Here is a 19,410-nt window from a genome sequence, read left to right as displayed (position 1 = left end):
ATATATTTCATCTACACTTTTTGCTGAGGTTTAAGTTGCAGTGAGAAACCATGTGAGCTCAGTTCTCACAGAGCCACGTAATATTTTCCACCTGCTATCCTGCTTGGTTTTGTAAATCCCCTCATACTTTAGTTCAGAATCTGAACCAGGCTATTTCCGTGTAACCGTTTTTAAATTTTTATGCAAAAGTATATGCCTATGCAAGCAGCCCCAAGAGCTAACTCGGCCGGGTTTAGAAGTTCAGCAGCTCGTTGTAGTGCCTTCTAGAGCCTTTGCCAACTCGACTTCAGTGCCATCAAACAACTAATTGCAGGCGTACGCAAACAAAAGCCACAAAAGAAAATGGAACAACCTAAGAGGTCACTGGAAGTATGAAAGGAAGTCATCTTGGCAGAAATGTGACTCTAATGTTTGTCTTACTTGTGATTTGCTTATTCTGTGCTTTCTAGGCTCTTTCTGCAGCTAAACCTTGAAGGACTGCGCTGACATCGAGCACTTTATGCCAAAGGAAAAGCTATAGCTGTGTGCTTGAGTCTGAGATGTACCGTGGGGACTTGATGTCTATTCAGTGTCCCTGACTCAGTGCAGGACATCCCAGTATGCAGTATTTCAGCAGCAGGATGTACCACAGGATGCAATACAATAGTGCTGGAAATAACGCCGGTATGTAAAAAAAAAAAAAAAAAGTAAATGTAAGCAAGATGTAAGGCATTATAGCTGCTCCCTGTTTTTTTTTTTTTGTTTGTTTGTTTTATCTTTTCCACTGGCAGACAGCATGTATGACATCATTGTGGAGAGCTACCCTCCCTGCAGTAAGTCTGTGTCCTGTCTCAATGTAATCTCAAGTCCTGGATGAGGTCAGAGCTGGTTGTGCATTACTCCAGTCAGTAATTGCTCCTATTTTTCTCAGAACATTTCCTCTAGTGCGACATAGTGTAAAGTGCTGATTACAGCTCTGCCACTCCTGTGGCGACCTGCCACACGTGAAGGCAGGCACAAGCAAGCACGCATGTTAGTGTAGTTGCACACGGGACATGCACACACACGCAGCTTTGTAAGCCAAAGCGTGTCCAAAGTGGATTCATCCTCTCAACAAGTGACAAAGATAGAGGAGCTAGTCTTTGCTCAAATGACAAAGTTTGTCCAACATGACACAGATACAGAATCCACCCAGATAAGAGTGGCCATCTAATTTTATCATATTCAAGAATTTCATAGGCTGAATCTCATCTGGATATGGATGAATTAAGTGTTAAACAACGTTAACACATTTGGAAATGTGCTCAGCCCATTGTCCGCAGACTTTCATTAACTTTCATCATCTCTTTAGGCAAGCATGATCTCACCTCTTCGAGAACCACTAAGACTTCCTGTGTCCCTCCGTGAAAGTATGCGCCCAGAAATGGATTCAGCAGCTGCTGCTCTTCCTTTTCTCTTTGTTTTCTCACACTCCATTTTTTTCTCTAGTGTCAATCTTCCTCTTCCTACATGCTGTCCTTATCAGCACAATAGCCTCAGGACATGTTATAAACGACAGATGAACACATGGCTTCCTACATAGAGGTAAAAGAGAGGAACTTCAGCCAAAAACTCAATCAAATCATTTTGTGTTTAACCATTTCAATGGTTGAATTTTAAATATAATCAACATTACGTGTCACTACTGGAGTTATCACTAAATACAGAGTAAATAAAAAATAGATGAAATGTGGATGTCTCAGTTTTGCATGTTATTGTTTTTGTCATGTATGGCAGTGCCACAATCAGGTGATTAAATGAATGTGATTAGTATAAACTAAATTTATACCACTCAAGTAAATTAAATTTGACCAGATTCAATTACACTTCATGTTTCACACTGTTCTTATGTAACAAATAATATTGAAAATTTACATATGTTCACGTTTTTTTGAGTGTGGCAATAGAATACAAGGTCAGGATATCAACAAGAGTCATTTCTGTAGGGATCATGAACGTACATAAAAAATGTAGTCGAAACCACAGATGTTTAAATATTACAGTGTGAATTGATGTCAAACAAGAATCGGAGCAAAGCACGGCCATTGTTTAGCACCTTCAGGCTGGCTTCCATCCCCACAAACTCGTCATGCTAAAATACAAAGCAAACCATTTTTACAGCCTAGTTAAAAAACAAAAACAAAACAAAGATGTCCATAGCTTATTTCTCTTTTCATGACAACTGTGAATGGAGTGAATTTGTATATAAGTCACTCTTTTTAAATGTATTATCCTTAAAATTATGCAGGATTAAGGGCGTAGCTTATTTCAGTAACAGATAGATGCCAACAGGAAGGAATAGTTGTTAGCTGTATGCTAGGCCTCATCTCTGCTAACCCATTGTGTCTGTGGTGTTGGAGTCTTCCGGAGAATTTTTTAATATAATTATGGCAAACAATATGGCCAGCGTTAGTCAACTGTACTGGCAGACAATCAAAGAAGTATGCTCAGTTTTTTTGGTAGTGAAATTCTAGCATGATTTGTTTTATATGTTAGCACAGACACAGATCTCTGGGGGTATCTTGCTAATGAAGCTAGCTATCGTTTACATTAAGCCCTCCTTTTTATGATATGATGGCTTAAAAAAACCATAATGACACAATCAAAATGTCAGACTCTAGGGCTCAAATAGATAGAATAGATTTATAGATAGAAACTTTCCTTTTATGGTTCAGGCCACATGCAGACCGCTTTGATATTAAGCGAGCCAGACCAGTTAACATCTTCTTTCTGACCATGTAAAGAAGTTTAAGTGCACATTTAATTCTGAGAGATCTTAATATAAGAAAAAGTGCAATTTCAATAATACATCTCCATTTTATCAGTTTTACTGGATAAATAAATTATGTTGTAGTAAATTTAAGAAATCAGGATGGATGAAAAGCAATCGGACTCATGAAAATACAGTTCGGATTTTTCTAGTTGGTTGGATCGGTGTCTTTGCTCTGCAAATTCTGGCCTCCGGGCCTTATGTTTGACATCCCTGGTCTAGAACAACCAACCATTATTGTCATTTCTGGAGTCATGTTGCAAGCCTAACTAAAAAGCATGGTCTGTTAAGGCTTGTATTGTACATACCCACATTAAAAAAGACCTGCAAACAGCACTGCGGCCCCACCCAACAACTGAAGTTAAGCTTTTCCATTTGAAGCATTTATGAGAATATGAAGCCTTTTGAAGTGATACAGAGCTCTCACCATTTATACGGTGAACACCTTGTGAAGATGTTCAGATGTCATTCAATGTCATTAAAAAGGTATGGCCTACAAACTACGTGCCATGTACTTTCCAGCTCTTCATGGGACCTCCTCGGTTTTGTTTTCACCGCAGGATGGGTGCTGAATTCTCTAAGGTTGGCAGCTGTTGAATCTGTGCAGGTTGCCAATTAAATCCAAGGTTTATATTCTTCATTACAGGGTGTGTACTGGTGGGGCACAGTCCAAGAGTGTGAGAGTCCGGAAAGGTGGTGCTGTTCACAACTTGCACTCCTCTGTTTGTTTAGCAGTGTTATCAAAGTGTGTGCATCATGCAGAATGAGTGTGAACTGTATCACTCAACACTTTAAATGAACCTTGCTTAGTCTACGAGGTCTCTGCAAGGACGCGGTAATCAGATCTGCGGTGCAGGATATTCTTCCTCCAGTGATATGCCTTCTTTGTCCCCTTTTGACAATAACAGTTGTACATTTGAGCTGAAGTTGTGGTATCACATAAATCAAAACAGTTCACACTGAGTTTGATTCACACATTCCTGGTGGTGTTTTAGGAAGGGGGAGGACCTCAGCTCTGAGTCACTGTGTGTCCGAGTTCATGTTTCATAATCACTGCTGTCAGTCACAAAACCAAAAGGCAAGTCATGAGTTGTGTATTTTTATTTAGAGCTACATGGGTTAAAGGACTGCCACTGTGAATGCTACCCAATGGTATGTAGTGTAGCAACTATCTATGAACCAAGAGAACATGACTTTTTATGTCTCTATTCCAACTGCTCCTCTGTGTGCCTTGGGTGGTGCCTGAAGCGAACAATGAAGGATTGTCTTCAAGTCTTTACTTGAGCTGCTATGTTGTCTCACTTCCTTTGGATTGGTTACATCAGCGTTCACGCTGACATGGCTATTTTAGGTCTGAGGTTGGAGCTGCCCTTAAAGAAAAATCACTGAATTTTAGCCACTCTATCTCTCTCCTTTCAAGGTTTAACAAAACACGGGTTGCAAAATCCTGTCTTGGAAACCCAGATGTCCTTCCTCCAACTTTTAGGCTACATTTCCACATGAGAACCCTTAGTAAACAACAAAGAAAGGATAATATCATTTCAGTTTATAGTGAATGCCACAAAAGAAATTGTTAATGAAGCATGAAAAGAAGAAAAAAGAATGAATGATGGGATCATGTTGAAGGTGTAGCCTTTTTCTTTTTGCACACTTGAGGCTACACCTTCAACAAGGGCTGGTAGGGTGGCACTCTTTGTAATAATTATCCTCGCCCAGTGTTTCTATTGTTTGTTAATATGCTCATCATAGTAAGAAGTTTGAGGTTAACCTATTAGGAAGTCTTTTCTATAGAATCCAGGCTTGAATGGAATTCCAGTGACTGTTTACATTGTTCAGAGAGGATAAGTTTCATTCCTGTATTAATTAGTTTTATTCCTTTGCCGCGTCTCAACCTCTTAACAGCTTTAAAATTACTGGTAGTTGTTTATTTTTATTCAGCGTATATCATCAAAGTAAATATGATTAACTATGATTTTTTAAATGAATAGGCTTATAATTAGGTACAGCTGAATCTGAAGTCCCATTAGTTCCCATTTTTAACATATTTATAAGCAGGGATGGCTTTATCAGCAAGTGCACCATGAGAAAAAGTAAGACATGGACCCTTAATGGCCACCCTGATGTTTTGTGAATGAAAGAAAAGATTAAAAACTGGTCAATTAAATAAGTAAACATTAATCCTAAACCTAAACCACAAACATTTCCTTAAGTGTAATTCATTTGCCAAAAAAGGAGTAAACCAATGTCACTGATGGCATGTTCTTCTCATTTTATTTCTACAGTGCTTTGCAAAGTGTCCAATCATTTCTTTAAATTTTGATTCCCAAGAGATCCATCTCACCCTTTAGCTGATCTATCTACTATTGACCAAAGCCTCATCAGATAAAGTCTCAGTCGAAGGGTGGCTGTCAAAAAGCCAGGAAAACTAGGAGAAAATGGTAAAGTATGTCAAATTATACAAAACTAAACAGAAAATCAGCACTAACAGATATTATTGACTTATGAATCCAAAGGTCAGGACAGCGGTACAACATGTGAAATCTGAAAATTCTATCAGAAAGAAAAAACAAATGTCAAACAAAAGCACCCGAAAACTGATTGAAAATTCACTGACTTATAATGATTTCAATGTACACAGACCTTTCTGCCTACATGGCTGCCATGGAACAAGTCAGAGGCTACTCTGAAGCACAAGCTTTAACTGCAAAGTAACATAGTTAACAAAATGCAGTCTGGTTACAACGTTATTTATACATTGTTTGATTGCAGTTGCAAAGTACAGGACCCACCCTTGAGGCAAATCACAGTGATGTGGCAACCAGATGCCACAGAAAGTGAATGACATTCCGTGACTACAAGCAACTAACTAACTAACTGCTATGCAAAGTGGGCGAGACCTGAAATAAACTTTTATCAATTTCCAGGCAAGCAATTGAAGCAATTATCAATAAGAGCGCTGGATACTGTTAACTGATATATTGCCTTAGAAGGCCTTAGACCAGAGCCTGGAATGTATGCAAGGAACCAGCCCTCGACTTCAAAGCAAATCGCTTGCAGCGTGGATGGAGCTTTAGGGAATGATAGGCAGTACACCAGTACATCTAGCACATCGTGTTGAAATGGTCACTTCCAGGCTCCAGTTGCTTAGATGGCCCTCTATTTACTACCAGGTCATATCTCAGTCAACTACAGTATGTTCTTCACTCCTCATTGGTAGCTACAGTCACTCGCCTGAATGCTGAGTTTATCCCAGATACCACTCGCTTTGCCCGGCCTGCATTTTTTTCACCTCTATTTGCTTGAAGTCGCTTGAATTGATTCAATTTTTTTTATTTTTTCACTTGTTGCCATGTCAGTGCGATTTCCTTCCAGAGTGTGCGTGGGTACGTGAGTGTACCTACAATTATTACGTGTAATGTTATTAAACATTTTGTAGATATAATTAAATCTCCTCATCCACCCTTTATGTCATTTTTGTCTTTCTTCCTGTTTGGTTGGTTGGTTGTTTTGTTTTTTGTTTTTTGTTTTTTTTGTTTTTTTTTTTTGGGGGGGGGGGGGGGGGGGGGGTACCGAGCCATGCCCTGGTAACAACAGCCGTCTCAAACTAGTATGGTCTGTATTAATGTGTCCGTATGCCCCTACTCCCTGGTGGAACATCCTGCTATAACCTGTTGATAATTAATTTATAGTGGGTTTATCCTTGGCCTTTATAACCGGGTAACAATATCTGCCAGCACAATCACACAAAACGTATTAACTGATAATAACTAATGATTCAGAACAGTGTTAGGTGGGGGCGGGGGAGAAATATGAGCGATCAACGCAGGGATTTTATGAACTAGCAACGCATTACCTGATAGGGCTAAAACTAGCCACAAAGTTCGGCTCCAGTTTACAGCAGTAGTAGCGAGTGAGTGTCAGGAGTGAGATGATAACATCTGGGCAGAGTTCAGCTGGCTCAGGACAGCCACGGACACTGAGACCTGAGCAGAAGTGAACAAACTGCGGAGCTGCTGCAGCCGGTGAGGCGGGGCGAGGTCTGTCGACACTACTTTTTTCCTCCGGTCGATGCGTCTCAGACATTCTCGCCAACATGCCTCAAGCATGACAGCAAACTGGTTTAGCTGGGTGACAGGGGAAAAGGCAGTGTAAGAGTAAACTTTCGGCAGGTCACACCTGGACTTGGAAGCTCGGTACAACTGTGAACAACAACACGGTGAAGAAAGCAAGATGACTGCTGTGAAGTTTAACCGACGGAGAGCTTGACGGGTACACCAATGAGGTAGGCTCAGCAGACGGTAACTGTGGGGGCTGTATGGCTCTGTGCTGTTAGCCCCTGCGGTGTTTGGGCTAGCTGGATCCAACATGAGACTACAGACTGACCCAGCTCCGGTTAACTTTTCTAACTCGGTGGGGGGAAAAGTTTTGTCCGTAAATGACAGGCTCACTTGCGTAGCGGCAACACAAAGCTATTTTATCTTTAACTTATTTACTTAGAGCTCGTTGTCCTTTAACGCCTGCTCCAGGGTTTTGAGCTTTACTCTTTACTCCTGGTGTTTCTTTTCTCGTTTATGTGAGATTTCTGGCTTTACATGAAAGTTCAAATGGAGTCGAGGGTGTTTGGCCAGAGGGAGGGGCCACACCCTAACCATCTATCCTGTGGTTAGATTCCATTTCCCTCATTGTGCTTTCACCGGTCCAATGAAATTGTAGCAGATGCTGCAATATCTCTGAGAAGTATCCACTGGCGTCTATTTATTTTTATTTTTTGGGTTGTTGAGCTGGGTTTGTCACGGTGTATTGATAGAGTGATATCTCAACTTGGCTGCAGCTAGTTGATTTTCAAGAAAGTGAACTCCACCACTGTTGTAACTATGGACCCAGACAGTGTAAATATGCCACACAAACACTAGAATAAATGCTTCTGTTACTTTTGATTTGTTAGAGTCTTTATCATGTCAGGGTGGGGTTTTTTTGTTGTTTTTTTTGTCAAATAGTACATGTTGTTATCTTTAGATTTTATTCTATCTCGCATGACAACAAGAAGCAGCGAATTAGACATCTGTGGGTTGTGTGAGTGTATCTGATTACAGCTGAACCCAAATTTGGTTCAAAAACATTTACAAGTTGCGTATCTTTTTGCCCTTTGTCCTCTCCAAAGACCACAGTATGGCGCGTCGCTCTCAGTGTTCCTCTGCTGGGGATAACCCCCTGGACCCCAACTACCTCCCTCCTCACTACCGGGAAGAGTATCGCTTGGCCATTGACGCTCTGGTTGAGGGGGATTTGGAGGGGTACTATGAGTTCCTCCAAAAGGCGGATGTGGTGGACTTTCTGTCCACACCTGAGATTCAGCACATTATGGGCTCCGTTCAGGGTCCCCAGCTGATCGGACACTCTGAACAGCTTTTTCTGGAAAGCGGGGGAGATGGATCCTCAGACACTTACTGGCCGATTCACAGCGACCAGGACGTCCCAGATTTGGACCTCGGGTGGCCCCACTTGCAACTCTTCAGTGTGCCCACAGAGGTTACCACTCTGGTCAACCCCCCTGAGCCAGACATGCCAAGTATCAAGGAGCAGGCCCGGCGACTCATCAAAAACGCTCAACAGGTCGGCCTGTGGTTTCCTTCACATTAATCACCATTGTTCTTTTTTCAACTGTCGTGCTCATGGCGCTTTTGTTTTCGCTTTGGTCGCTTTGTTTTCTTTCATTTCCTCAGGTCATTGCCATAGCGATGGATATGTTTACCGATGTTGACATTTTTGCGGATGTCCTTAACGCTGCCACGAGAAACGTTGCTGTCTACATCCTTCTAGACGAGCTGAATGTACATCACTTTGTGAGCATGGTATCCAACTGCAGAGTAAACCTGCAGAGCATTCAGGTGATTGAGTATTCTTTGCAATGCATTTTGTCTTCTTACATGTTTAATTTCCACTCCCATTTATACTTTATGTCTGCCCTTTTACTTTATATACAATATGCACAATCTGTGGCTCAAAGTAGTCCTTAACAAATTTGCTGTTTATGTCTGCTTTAACTGATTAAATGGTTGAAATCTATTTTTGTTATGCGTTTTGAAGGCTGTTTTGTCTTCATTTGGAATGAATGGATTTGGCACTACAGGCCACTGAGGAGGGCTGGGGGTGTTTGGAAAGCACTGAGAGATAACCCATAGTTGTTTTGTCTTTTCATGGGATTTGTTGACAGTATTACAAAATTTAGAATATCACCAGCTTTATCTCCCAGTGGTCTTTTCACAGTAAGCTATATTGTCCAACAAAAGCTAAGCAATTGGTAAAAGATGACTCTCTCAAGTCTCCACTGGCACAGGAAAGTTCTTAGAGCTGCATTTTATGCTATTGTGTAATATAAATAAAATGCCAGTATTAATACATCTGAGCCTGATATGTTGAGTAAATGGAGACTGACTCATTTAGTGATGTTTAAAAAAAAATCACATGACCAGTATAGTACTGCAAAAGTGAACTACGTATACAATCTTTTTCTCCTTTTCTGTGACGTGATCTCAGAAGAAGCAGTGCTAATGCAATGCTGCCACCTATCTTGGATTTATGCAATTGAAAACATTGCTAGATGTGCTTCATACATTTTTAGGTTTTATAAATCTTAAGGTGATTCCTTGTGCCTTGCAGTTTTTACGAGTGAGAACAGTGTCTGGCAGCTCGTACAAGTGTCGCTCAGGCAAATCCTTCAAAGGTCAGATGATGGATCGCTTCTTGTTGACTGACTGCAGGGCTGTGCTGAGTGGAAATTACAGGTGAGGCTGTTTAAAACTACTGCAGAATCCTACTACACCAGGATTGTTTCCTAATAAATGTGTTGTGTTTGCAACAGTTTATTGAACGTTTTAATGATTCTTGTATTAAATTGCACTTATCTTATGTCATGTCCAGCTTCATGTGGTCTTTTGAGAAACTACACCGCTGCATGGCGCACCTGTTCTTCGGACAGCTTGTGACTACCTTTGATGAAGAGTTTCGGATCCTGTATGCTCATTCCCAGCCGCTGATTGTTGAAGATGTGGTTCCTCCAGTGGAAAACATAAATTCATTACAGAAGAGGGAATACGCCATTGACAGGCTATCACTGTACAGGGAGCCTATGAGAACTCTGCCAGCAGCTGATTCTAGTCAACCCGATGAATGGGCCAGACAGTCCTGTGATGAACGAATGGATGACGATTGGAGAAGGATGCCCTTTAACACTAAGGAACCCGTGCGTGGACCCGCAGAGTTGTACAATAGGTTTCCTTCCCAGCAACCACACATAGACCCATCATTTGATCAGGGACGTGTCAGGATTCCACCGATGGAAAATCGACCCTTTAAACATCCTGGCTTTGCTGAAGGTGTTCAAGGAAGATATCCTTATCCATTCCTGCAAACTCAGGGAATGCCAGAACCTGAGTCCCAGGGGAGGCATTTTTACAGGGGCCAGCAGCCTTATCTAGGACCAGCACCAGGACCAGAAGCAGATTACAGCTATGACAAGTTCTGGAGCCAAGGCTATCTTTCAAGAGATCAATACTCTGAATCTGCTTTACCACAAGAGATGCAACCCCCTGATTTTGACCCTGTTTTTAACTACTTGTCATCTACCAAAGACTATGATCAGAGCTCAGAGAAAATGCTTCCTGCAGCAGATTTTAGTTCGTCTCAACCTAGAAGACTAAGTTTAGGCCATCCATATACGTGCCAAACCTCTCCCACGCCCTCCAGCCACGCTGATCAGAGGCAGTTTCTTCAGGAGTCTAACAGTGACCGCAAGGATCCCATGGTTAAAAAGGGGCTGAGAAACTGGAGGATTAACTCATACCTTAGTGCATATGATAATTCAGGAGATGAAGGCCTGCCAGTGGAACCACCTCAGGCCCCAGATCCTTTTGAAGAGCCCCGTAACACCATGCAGAAAACAGCACCAGGGGTCGATTTGTCAGTTCCTAAAATCCCAAATGTCAGAGAGTTCAAAGTTCCTGTTATATCCAGGGTGAGTCAGATACCAAATTATGCCAAAACAACAGCCAGAGAACAGCCTAAAGTATTGCCCGATGAACCTCCTGCAGTGGCAGAAGAAACCAAAACAACACCATCAGAGTCACAAACCACAAAAAAGGAGGAAAAGAGGACAGAGGAGGGAGAACAAAATGAGCCAAAGACTTCTGTTCTTCTGCGGTCCGATTCTTTCCGAAGGAAACTAAATGCTAGTGGAATGAACAGGTGCTCCAGGTTAAGGTCCTCTCTGATATTCAGCTCTCTGGATCAGCCAGCTCCTCAGGATAGTCAAACTACCCCTCCTGAGCAAAAGGACGGAGACACTGAAGACAGTGACAAAACTGAATCTGAAAAGATAAAACTACCCTTTGTTTCTCAAGTTCTGGGACAAAGGAGAACTGCTGCTAGAGAACCTTACGAATGGACTCGGTACCTAAAGACATCCACAGAAACAAAACCAAACAAGGAAAGCACTAAAGGAGATGATAAAAATTCATCAAAGCAAGAAGATTCAAAAGACGTTTCAGAAAAGCGTGAGGAAACAGAGTCAGCAAAAGTACCCCATGTAGAGCAGCCTAATCTTTCGCCATCCATGCCTCGATCCAACCTTTCTGAAGCTGAGCTACCCAAAACCAATCAGCCGGTACAACCACCTAAACCTTTAGCCACCCTTCTACCATATGCAGATATGAATGATCCTGATGTAAGATTAATGTTTTTCAAAGAGCTGGCAGCAAAACGCAAAGCTGAAGCAGCCACAAAAGCTGCAAAGGGCAAAGGAAACGACCCGGTGAAACCAGAAACTGAACTAAAAGTCAACAGTGGTGTCAAAAAGGAGGGACCTGAACCAAGAGAATCCTCAGAAGACAGGGCTTCCAAAACTGAGGGGGAAAAGAGTGCTACTGCAGACGGTCAGTCAGCTAGTGTGTCTTTTGAATCCAGTGAAAACATTAACCAGCAGGACAGTCAGATCGAAAATCACTCCAATACCTCCCAGAGCTCTAAAGAACAAAATAAAGTAGCAGAAGATTTAGGCACAACAAAACTGGACAACAGTCAGTCAGCAGATCTTCTTCCTGCTTCCTCAGAGTTACCTCTGAACAAATCACCACAAGAACCCATGCTGTCAGATCCTGCTGATGACGAGAGCAGCCCCAGTCATCGACCCACAAATCCTGCTCCCACTAACGTTTCTTCACTTACACAAAGTACTGATAAAAAGGAAAGCCCAAGCCCGGATTCTACCTCAAAGGAGTCTAAATCAGTCTGTGCCAATTCTGATGAAGGACTTTCTGCGTTGGCTTCTCACACCCAAAATCCTGAATTGACTCATTTAGCAACCAGCATCTCCCCTCCTGCAGTAACATCAACAGTTGACGCCTCTGACCCATCAATGCAGAGATCCTCCTCTGAGAATAATCTGCTAGATTATGGTTCACAGAAAAGTCCAGTTTCTTTATCGTCCAGTACGCCTTCTCTTTCTACCACTGAAGAGAACAGACTTTTAGAAGATTCCAGTTCACACCCTGCTTCTGGCATATTAGCTTCAAATGATGATAAAACAGAGGCACATGACTCTATGAGCTCCTCGCCAAAAGGGTTAGCAGAAGATTCTAAATCTAAAGATACGAGTAACCAAACTCCTCTAGATTCCTCTTCCAAGTTGCCGTCATCCCAGACTCCTTCAGCAACTGACTCTGTACATATGGAATCTGGTGTTTCTCCTGAGGTGTTTGTTAGTGGTGCTGAGCCAAGCTCATCCTCGTTACAGTCCACCACAAGCGTTTCTGGTGCTACAACTTCCACAGAAAGGTCAGAAAAAGATATTTCTGAATCAGAGAAAGCCAATTGTAAAAGAGAAAAAGATCCTTCTGTAGCTGAGAAGAGCATGACTGAATCAGAAATACAGGTTTCTGAACCAGAAAAAGATGCCTCTGAAACAGAAATAGGCATGCCTGAATTAGACAAACGTGTATCTGAATTAGAGAAAGTCGTGTTTGAAACAGCTATTTCTGAAACAGAAAAGGCCATTTCTGCGACATCAGACCCAGGAAAGGGTACTTTGGAATCAGAGAAAAGTGTTTCTGAATCAGAAAAAGACCTTATTGAAATATCAAAATCAGAAAACGATATCTCTGAATCAGAAAATAACCTTTCTCAAGGAGAAAAGTGTGTTTCTGAACCAGAAAAATCTGAGGGAGCTCTCTCTGAAACAGAAAATGCCATTTCTGAAAAACAAGAATCAGTAAAAGATATTTTTGACTCTGAAAAGAGCATTTCTGAAGCAGAAAAAGATATCTCTGAATCGGAAATAGGCACGTCTGAATCAGAGACAGCTGTTTTTGAAACAGAAAAGGCCATTTCTGAAAAACCCGAATCAGAAAAGGATATTTCTAAATCTGAAAAGACTGTTCCTGAATCAGAGGAAGGTGTTACTGAGTCAGAAAAAGAAGTTTCTCAATCAGAAATTGGTTTTTCTGAATCAGAAAAAGCAGTTTCTGAAACATTAAAAACAGAAAACGATATTTCTGAATCAGAAAACATTGTTTCTGAACGAGAAAAGTCAGAGGGAGCTGTTTCTGAATCAGAGGAAGGTGTTACTGAGACAGAAAAAGAATCAGAAATTTGCTCAGTTCAAAAGGCTGTTGCAGAGGATTCTGTGGTTCCTGAATCTTCACATGTCAAAGGTGATATCATACCTAGTAGCCCTTCTCCACCTGAGCCATGTGTACCTGAGATAAAAGAGCCCACTATTACTGTACCCACACCCACGGACACTCCAGCCGAGCATTTGCCATCAGAAGAAAGCTCCACTGTCATTACAGACTCTACTCTTAATGCTTCGCAGTCAGAAACAACTGCATCTCCTCAAGACGCACAGATACAAGCAACCCCTCCCTCTGACCTCAACTTTACAGGAGCTGAGGCACCAACCCCTGCTGAAACAGGATCACGTTCCTCTCCTTTCTCTGAGTCAGTTGAATTCGTTTTGCCCCCTGAAGCTAAAAAAGCAGAAACCAACATGTCTGCATTGCACACTCTCGCTGATACAAATTCCCTTTCCAACCAGACTCCATCAGAATCAGATAAAGCCCCCAAAACTCCCTCTAGCACAAATGAGCCTACCTCAGAGCCACCTGTGCCTGCTGAAAATAGTAAAACAGAGCCTGAGCAACTGGACACAGGCGGGAGAAACTCAGATCATACCCAGGGTACAAAGGAAAGCAGTGCCAAAGAGTCTGTCGCCAGTGAGAAAACGAATGACCAAATACAGCAAAGTAACTTTTCTGAATCAGCAGAGATCACATCCAAGCAGCCCAAATCGAGCCAGTCTCGCTACCACTCATCCACAGCCAACGTGCTCTCGAGCAGCAACCTCAGAGACGATACCAAGCTGCTCCTGGAGCAGATTTCCGCTAATAGCCAAAGCAGGAATGAGGCTACCAAAGAGTCTCCCGTTACCGATGACGAGAAAGAAGACAAAGCTGACAAAAATGCTAAAAGGGAGAAAGAACGAGGACTTGATAAACTAAACAAAGGGCAAAAATCACCTCAGGAGCGAGAAAAGCTGCTGGAGAGGATCCAGAATATGAGAAAGGAGAGGAAGGTTTACAGTCGATTTGAGGTATGAATGTATTACCAATATTGTTTGCTATTAGAAGTATTAATATATATTTAATTGCCCTTGTGGTGAATCTATTTTTTTTTTGTCTCTACTATCACAGATGACAACTTAAATGGGATCCAAAGAAAGATGAGATATTAAAAGGTGGATACAGGATGTGTAGAAGGAAGTGAAATTAAATAAATAAAAAGCTGGCAAAGATATTTGTTGGAAATGGGATTTCTCTTCTGGGTTGTATGGAAAACAAGGCTTATAATGCACAGAAGAGTCAGGGAACGTGTACTGATGCGTGAATTTAGACAACATGCAAGTTATTGCAAAGCCGTTGTCCCAATTACGTGTGACGTGTTTAACAACGAGCTTCTTACTGTGGCTGAATCATCAAGTTGCTCCCAGTATGAACTGAGAGCATGAGTGCAGGATCGAACATGTTTTTACTGACTGCAGGGTAACGTGCAATGTGTCAAACCAAGTTTCTGTGAAGAGGCCTTCTTGCCGTAATTTTTTACAACACCGGCAGCAGCGTCAGCTAGTTTTATGACGAGATGTTAGAGAACTGATAATCTGCAGTGGTCAGATTTTGTAAAGCTGTAATATACTATAGTTTGTATTATAATGGTTCACCTTCATCTTAAAAAGATGATAATTACATATATTTGGAAGTAAGTGGATCTGTGGATCATGCTGGCGTAAATAAACTGTAACGTTTTTCATCCTAAACATGCAACCGAAAGCAAGGAAATGCACACGATGGACGTCGACGTGTAACACTGTGTCGTTTTTGTTTTCAGCTGTTGAAAGCAGATGTCATTAAGGTTAATGATGAATGTTCAAAGGTGCATCAGGTTTACTTCAAGGTCTTGTTTATATACACCATTCAACGCTTTTTCATTTACACATTTTGGGGAACAAACCCCAAAATCCAGCATATGAAGCTTTTTTAAGTGTTTACTTTGCCCGTGGAAAGCCAAAACTATCCGACAGTATGGGGTTGTATTTTATAATCTGCTGAAACCAACCTTTTATTTGTCTTTTAAACTTTTCTCTACCCTGCAGTTTTTAAATCAGTACTTGTTCTACGTGTCTGTTGAAACTGATCTTGAAGCTGTGAAGAGTTTACATATGTATGTATGAGTATGTAGAGCTGAGCAGTGACAGTGAGTTCTCACAGATTTACAGTATCATACCTGTCTTCATCACCTTTTGCTGTTTGTAAATAAAACTTCTTAAATATATCGAGGCTTGTTTGTTGTTGTTGTTGTTTTTCTCCCATGTCTGAGGTGCAGTTCATTAAATTCATGTTTGATATAGCACAGAAAGAAACTCAGGTACTGCTTTAAAAGTAAATTATAGGTACTATGACACTATTTCCACAAAATTAAACATGCCATCTAAAATAAAAATAAAACCAGAATTAAATAATAAATTATTTAAATCCTTAATTGCAAGAGGTTTTTAAATATTTACGTATATAATTTGTCATACAAATGTTTCATATGTAACGTGTTCGTGTGTAACTTGAAAACTCCATTTGATTTAAAATATTCAAAAAGAACCCATACATTATATTTTATATAACAGATTTCTCTTCTAAACCTACACAGATTTAGTAGCTTTAACACAGTGATTGCAACATACTGCATATTGGCTTTGGCTCAATACTATCAGATCACAGCCTTTACACCAGCACCATCTTCAGGCCATTTATGACATCTATGAAAACTTTAAGGATCACAGGAAATAGTAATGGGAGAACAAGTTTAGGAGAAACCTTTATTTTATTTTTTATTTTTGCCTGTTTTTTCTATCACGTTTATTCTCTAACGTGAAACTTTTGCTCTTTGAAATTTTCTTTCTTATGAATTTATCTGGTTATTTTGTCGTCACACATTTACTATTATTTTAATAAGCTCGCGAGAGATGTGTCGAGCTCCTGAATTTAGATTTCCAGCAATAATAAAGAAGTAACTCTTCTGTGATCCAGTCTTTGTCAGAAGATATTTACCTATCTGAACTTTGCAAGTTTTAGGCAGGTGTGAAAAAATGCTGTAAACAAAGAATGCTTTCAGAAATATAAATGATTGTTTATTGGCCCCAAATGTTTTCTGCAGTAGGACAATGACCCCAAACATACAGCCAGTCATTAAAAACTATTTTCAGCGTGAAGAACAAGAAGTACTGGAGTGACGGCATGGCTCCCACAGAGCTCTGATCTCAACATCATCAAGTGTGTCTGGTATTGCATGAAGAGACAGAAGGATGTGAGGAAGCCTACATCCACATAAGAACTGTGATTAGCTCTCCAAGATGTTTGGAACAACCTACCAGCCGAGTTCCTTCAAAATCTGTGTGCAAGTGTACCTAGAAGAATGGATGCTGCTCTGAGGTAAAGGGTGGTCACACCAAATATGGACTTGATTTAGATTTCTTTTTTGTTCATTCACTGCATTTTGTTGATTGGTGGAAAATAAATAACTAACACTTCCATTTTTGAAAGCATTCTTTGTTTACAGCATTTTTTCCTCACCTGCCTAAAACCTTTGCACAGTACTGTATCTGAACTCACGTAACCTTCCTAACTCGTTGGGATTTCTCTTGCAAAACACTATATAACAGATTACACTCTCACTGTGCATAAATTTGCCTCCCAGCCACAAGCGGTTATGAAAGAAGTTGTCATATGTTTCGTAAAAAACTGAACAGTGGTTCTCTTGTATTTCTTTGTCTCTGCTGCCTGCAAATGTCTTGATAAGCCGGCGCTGAATTACACTAATCTTTAAAGAACCTTCACTGCTTCAAGTGCCTCACATCTGAAGGGAAAACTTTGAAGTTTAGTCTTTTTGTTTTGTTTTGTTGTTGTTTTTTTTCTTGCATTTTAATTTATTTTCACTATTTATTACAGAAGAATATAAGTTTACACTGAGAATGACTGTTAGGAGAGTGTATCACATTACAGCATTCAGCTGGTATGCGTTTATTGTTAAGAATCTCAACGATAAGGATGGAGAGGATTTGCCACCAGGAATCTTTGTTTATGGAGGACCTTGGAAGTATCTCACTTTTTTGAATTTGGTGAGTACCTTGATCGTTTATGGGTAATTGTTGTGAAGGATTAATGACCCTGCGATCCCAACAAGGACAGTGGGAAAAAACAACAATGTTGCTTGTAATGTTTCAGTTATTGCAAATGACGTTCTTTGGACTGGCAGCAGTGAATGATCTTCAACCTGGGAAAAAGGCTGAGAGTACTCTGAGCAAGTTTAAAGACCTTCTCTTCTCTGTCTTTGCCTTTCCAGTGGGCACGGTGAGAACCCCACATTTGCAAATCCTACATTCTTTCAAGTGCAAAAAAACCCCCAAAGCAAAACACTATGCTTCACATTAATTCTGCCTTTGCTGCCTTTTCTTTAGTTTGTTGTTCTACTTTTCTGGGCAATCTTTGCATATGATAGAGAATTAGTCTACCCAGCTACCATCGACACCTTCTTCCCTCCGTGGATGAACCACGCTATGGTCTGTGGACTTATGTTCTTTGGCATAATAAATAATTACTCAGCATCGTTTGTATTTTTAAAACATTTTTAAGCAATTCCTGGTTGGCCTGTCGAGACTTCTCATGTTGCTGTTGGCTTTTTCTTTAGCACACATTTGTCCTTCCCATCTTACTTGGAGAGGTGCTGGTGCAGCCTCACGTCTACCCACAGACTAAACATGCACTGACGGCATTAGGAATCGTGGGCTTGGCTTACTTATCTTGGTAAGTGCTGACTCAGCATTAACAGCATAATCAAGCACTTAAAAAAAAGCATTTCGTCAGTTTTTATCTTTCATTTGACACTGATTGAAGTTCATCTTCATGTGGCTGAAAGCACAACACTGTCTAAATGCATCTATTTTTGCTGCTCCAGTGTGCATACAGCTTGCGGGTAAAAGCTTCTTTTCAACCTCCACAGCTCGGGCTCACATGTTGTAATGCAGCCAATAACTCCTCATGAGTACAGAACAAACCATAAGCATGCTGTTCATTGCATATGAGATGTTTATTTTTGCTGCTGTTTTGCTGTTACAATGACTGCGTGAACACACTGGGTGAATGTTTGCATGAGCCAAACCTTTTTTTTCCTTCTTTTTTTCTTTTATATTCTGAACATGTTCTGCAGGATTATATGGGTGTACATGTCAGCCGGGATTTGGGTGTATCCTCTTCTTGGGCGCTTCAGTGCTGCTGGTCTGGTGGGCTTCTTCTTTTTTAACATGTCTGTGGTGATCTTGCTCTACCTGCTCGGGAATGAGCTCAACAGACGGGTCTGGGGTAAGAGGCGTTACGTTTGCCATATCATACCAAAAAAGAAAGGTTTAAAAAATAACAACAACAACAACAGAATCTAATCTGTCTCTTTGCTTAACTCTCTCTTTTGTCTCCTCTCTCCAGAAAAGGACATGAACAAAAAGACAAGAGAAACAAATTAATTGAACCTTTCTCCCACATGGTCACATGGTTCTCTTTGAAGTGAGGCTATGCAAACAATCCATTCTTTCTCTTACTAAAAACAGTTTAAACCACAGGACAAAACACACCCTTGCCTAATACGTTACACGTTGTTCTGATTTGATGACTGGGTAATGATTGCGATAAAGACTGTATTCTTCTCCACTTGCGCTCCTTGTAGCACCAATTTAGCATTTAGCTAAATGTTAAATAGCACCATTGAGACAGATTACTTGCAACAAGCAGCACAGCCATGGGTTACAAAGGTAACAATAAAGCAATTAGGATCCATGTTTAACATAACGCAGTTGTGTGCACCTCTGAGATATTCAGTGCAACATTTAAACTGAACATACTGCATGTTTTATCCTGTGATCATGAAAAATCTGCAGGGTGACGTGAGAATAACTTGTAATCCAAATAAGCATTGATTTGATGACATCACAAATCCTTCAAGATCTCCATGAAAGTCTGTTTTTGTATCCATCC

General features: G+C 40.8%; 2 protein-coding genes across 3 annotated transcripts; both read left to right on the top strand.

The window, feature by feature from the left end:
• The first annotated feature begins 6,632 nt into the window (after positions 1-6,632).
• Positions 6,633-15,667, top strand: sack1ha (scaffolding CK1 anchoring protein Ha). Its single transcript, XM_084949065.1, has 6 exons — positions 6,633-7,070; positions 7,950-8,401; positions 8,512-8,676; positions 9,449-9,573; positions 9,710-14,432; positions 14,533-15,667. Exons 2-6 carry the CDS (start codon positions 7,958-7,960, stop codon positions 14,542-14,544), a joined length of 5,469 nt encoding a protein of 1,822 aa, XP_084805191.1. The 5' UTR covers positions 6,633-7,070; positions 7,950-7,957; the 3' UTR covers positions 14,545-15,667.
• Positions 15,668-17,357: 1,690 nt separating this feature from the next.
• LOC146374636 (androgen-dependent TFPI-regulating protein) lies at positions 17,358-18,945 on the top strand. 2 transcript variants are annotated; one of them, XM_084949684.1, is made up of 6 exons: positions 17,358-17,504; positions 17,611-17,736; positions 17,844-17,945; positions 18,074-18,189; positions 18,593-18,744; positions 18,865-18,945. In XM_084949684.1, the coding sequence occupies exons 1-6, from the start codon at positions 17,358-17,360 to the stop codon at positions 18,900-18,902; spliced, it is 681 nt and encodes a 226-aa protein (XP_084805810.1). In that variant the 3' UTR covers positions 18,903-18,945. The 2 variants fall into 2 exon arrangements, with proteins under 2 accessions (XP_084805810.1, XP_084805811.1); XM_084949685.1 differs by lacking the exon at positions 18,865-18,945 and having other exon boundaries at positions 18,593-18,839.
• Positions 18,946-19,410: the final 465 nt, after the last annotated feature.

Source organism: Perissodus microlepis, chromosome 13 (genome assembly GCF_051167445.1).
Source record: "Perissodus microlepis isolate ML-2025 ecotype Zambia chromosome 13, ASM5116744v1, whole genome shotgun sequence".
NCBI classification, from domain to species: domain Eukaryota; kingdom Metazoa; phylum Chordata; class Actinopteri; order Cichliformes; family Cichlidae; genus Perissodus; species Perissodus microlepis.
The sequence above is the reverse complement of the archived record's forward strand: the minus strand, read 5'-3'. Positions and strand labels throughout refer to the sequence as shown.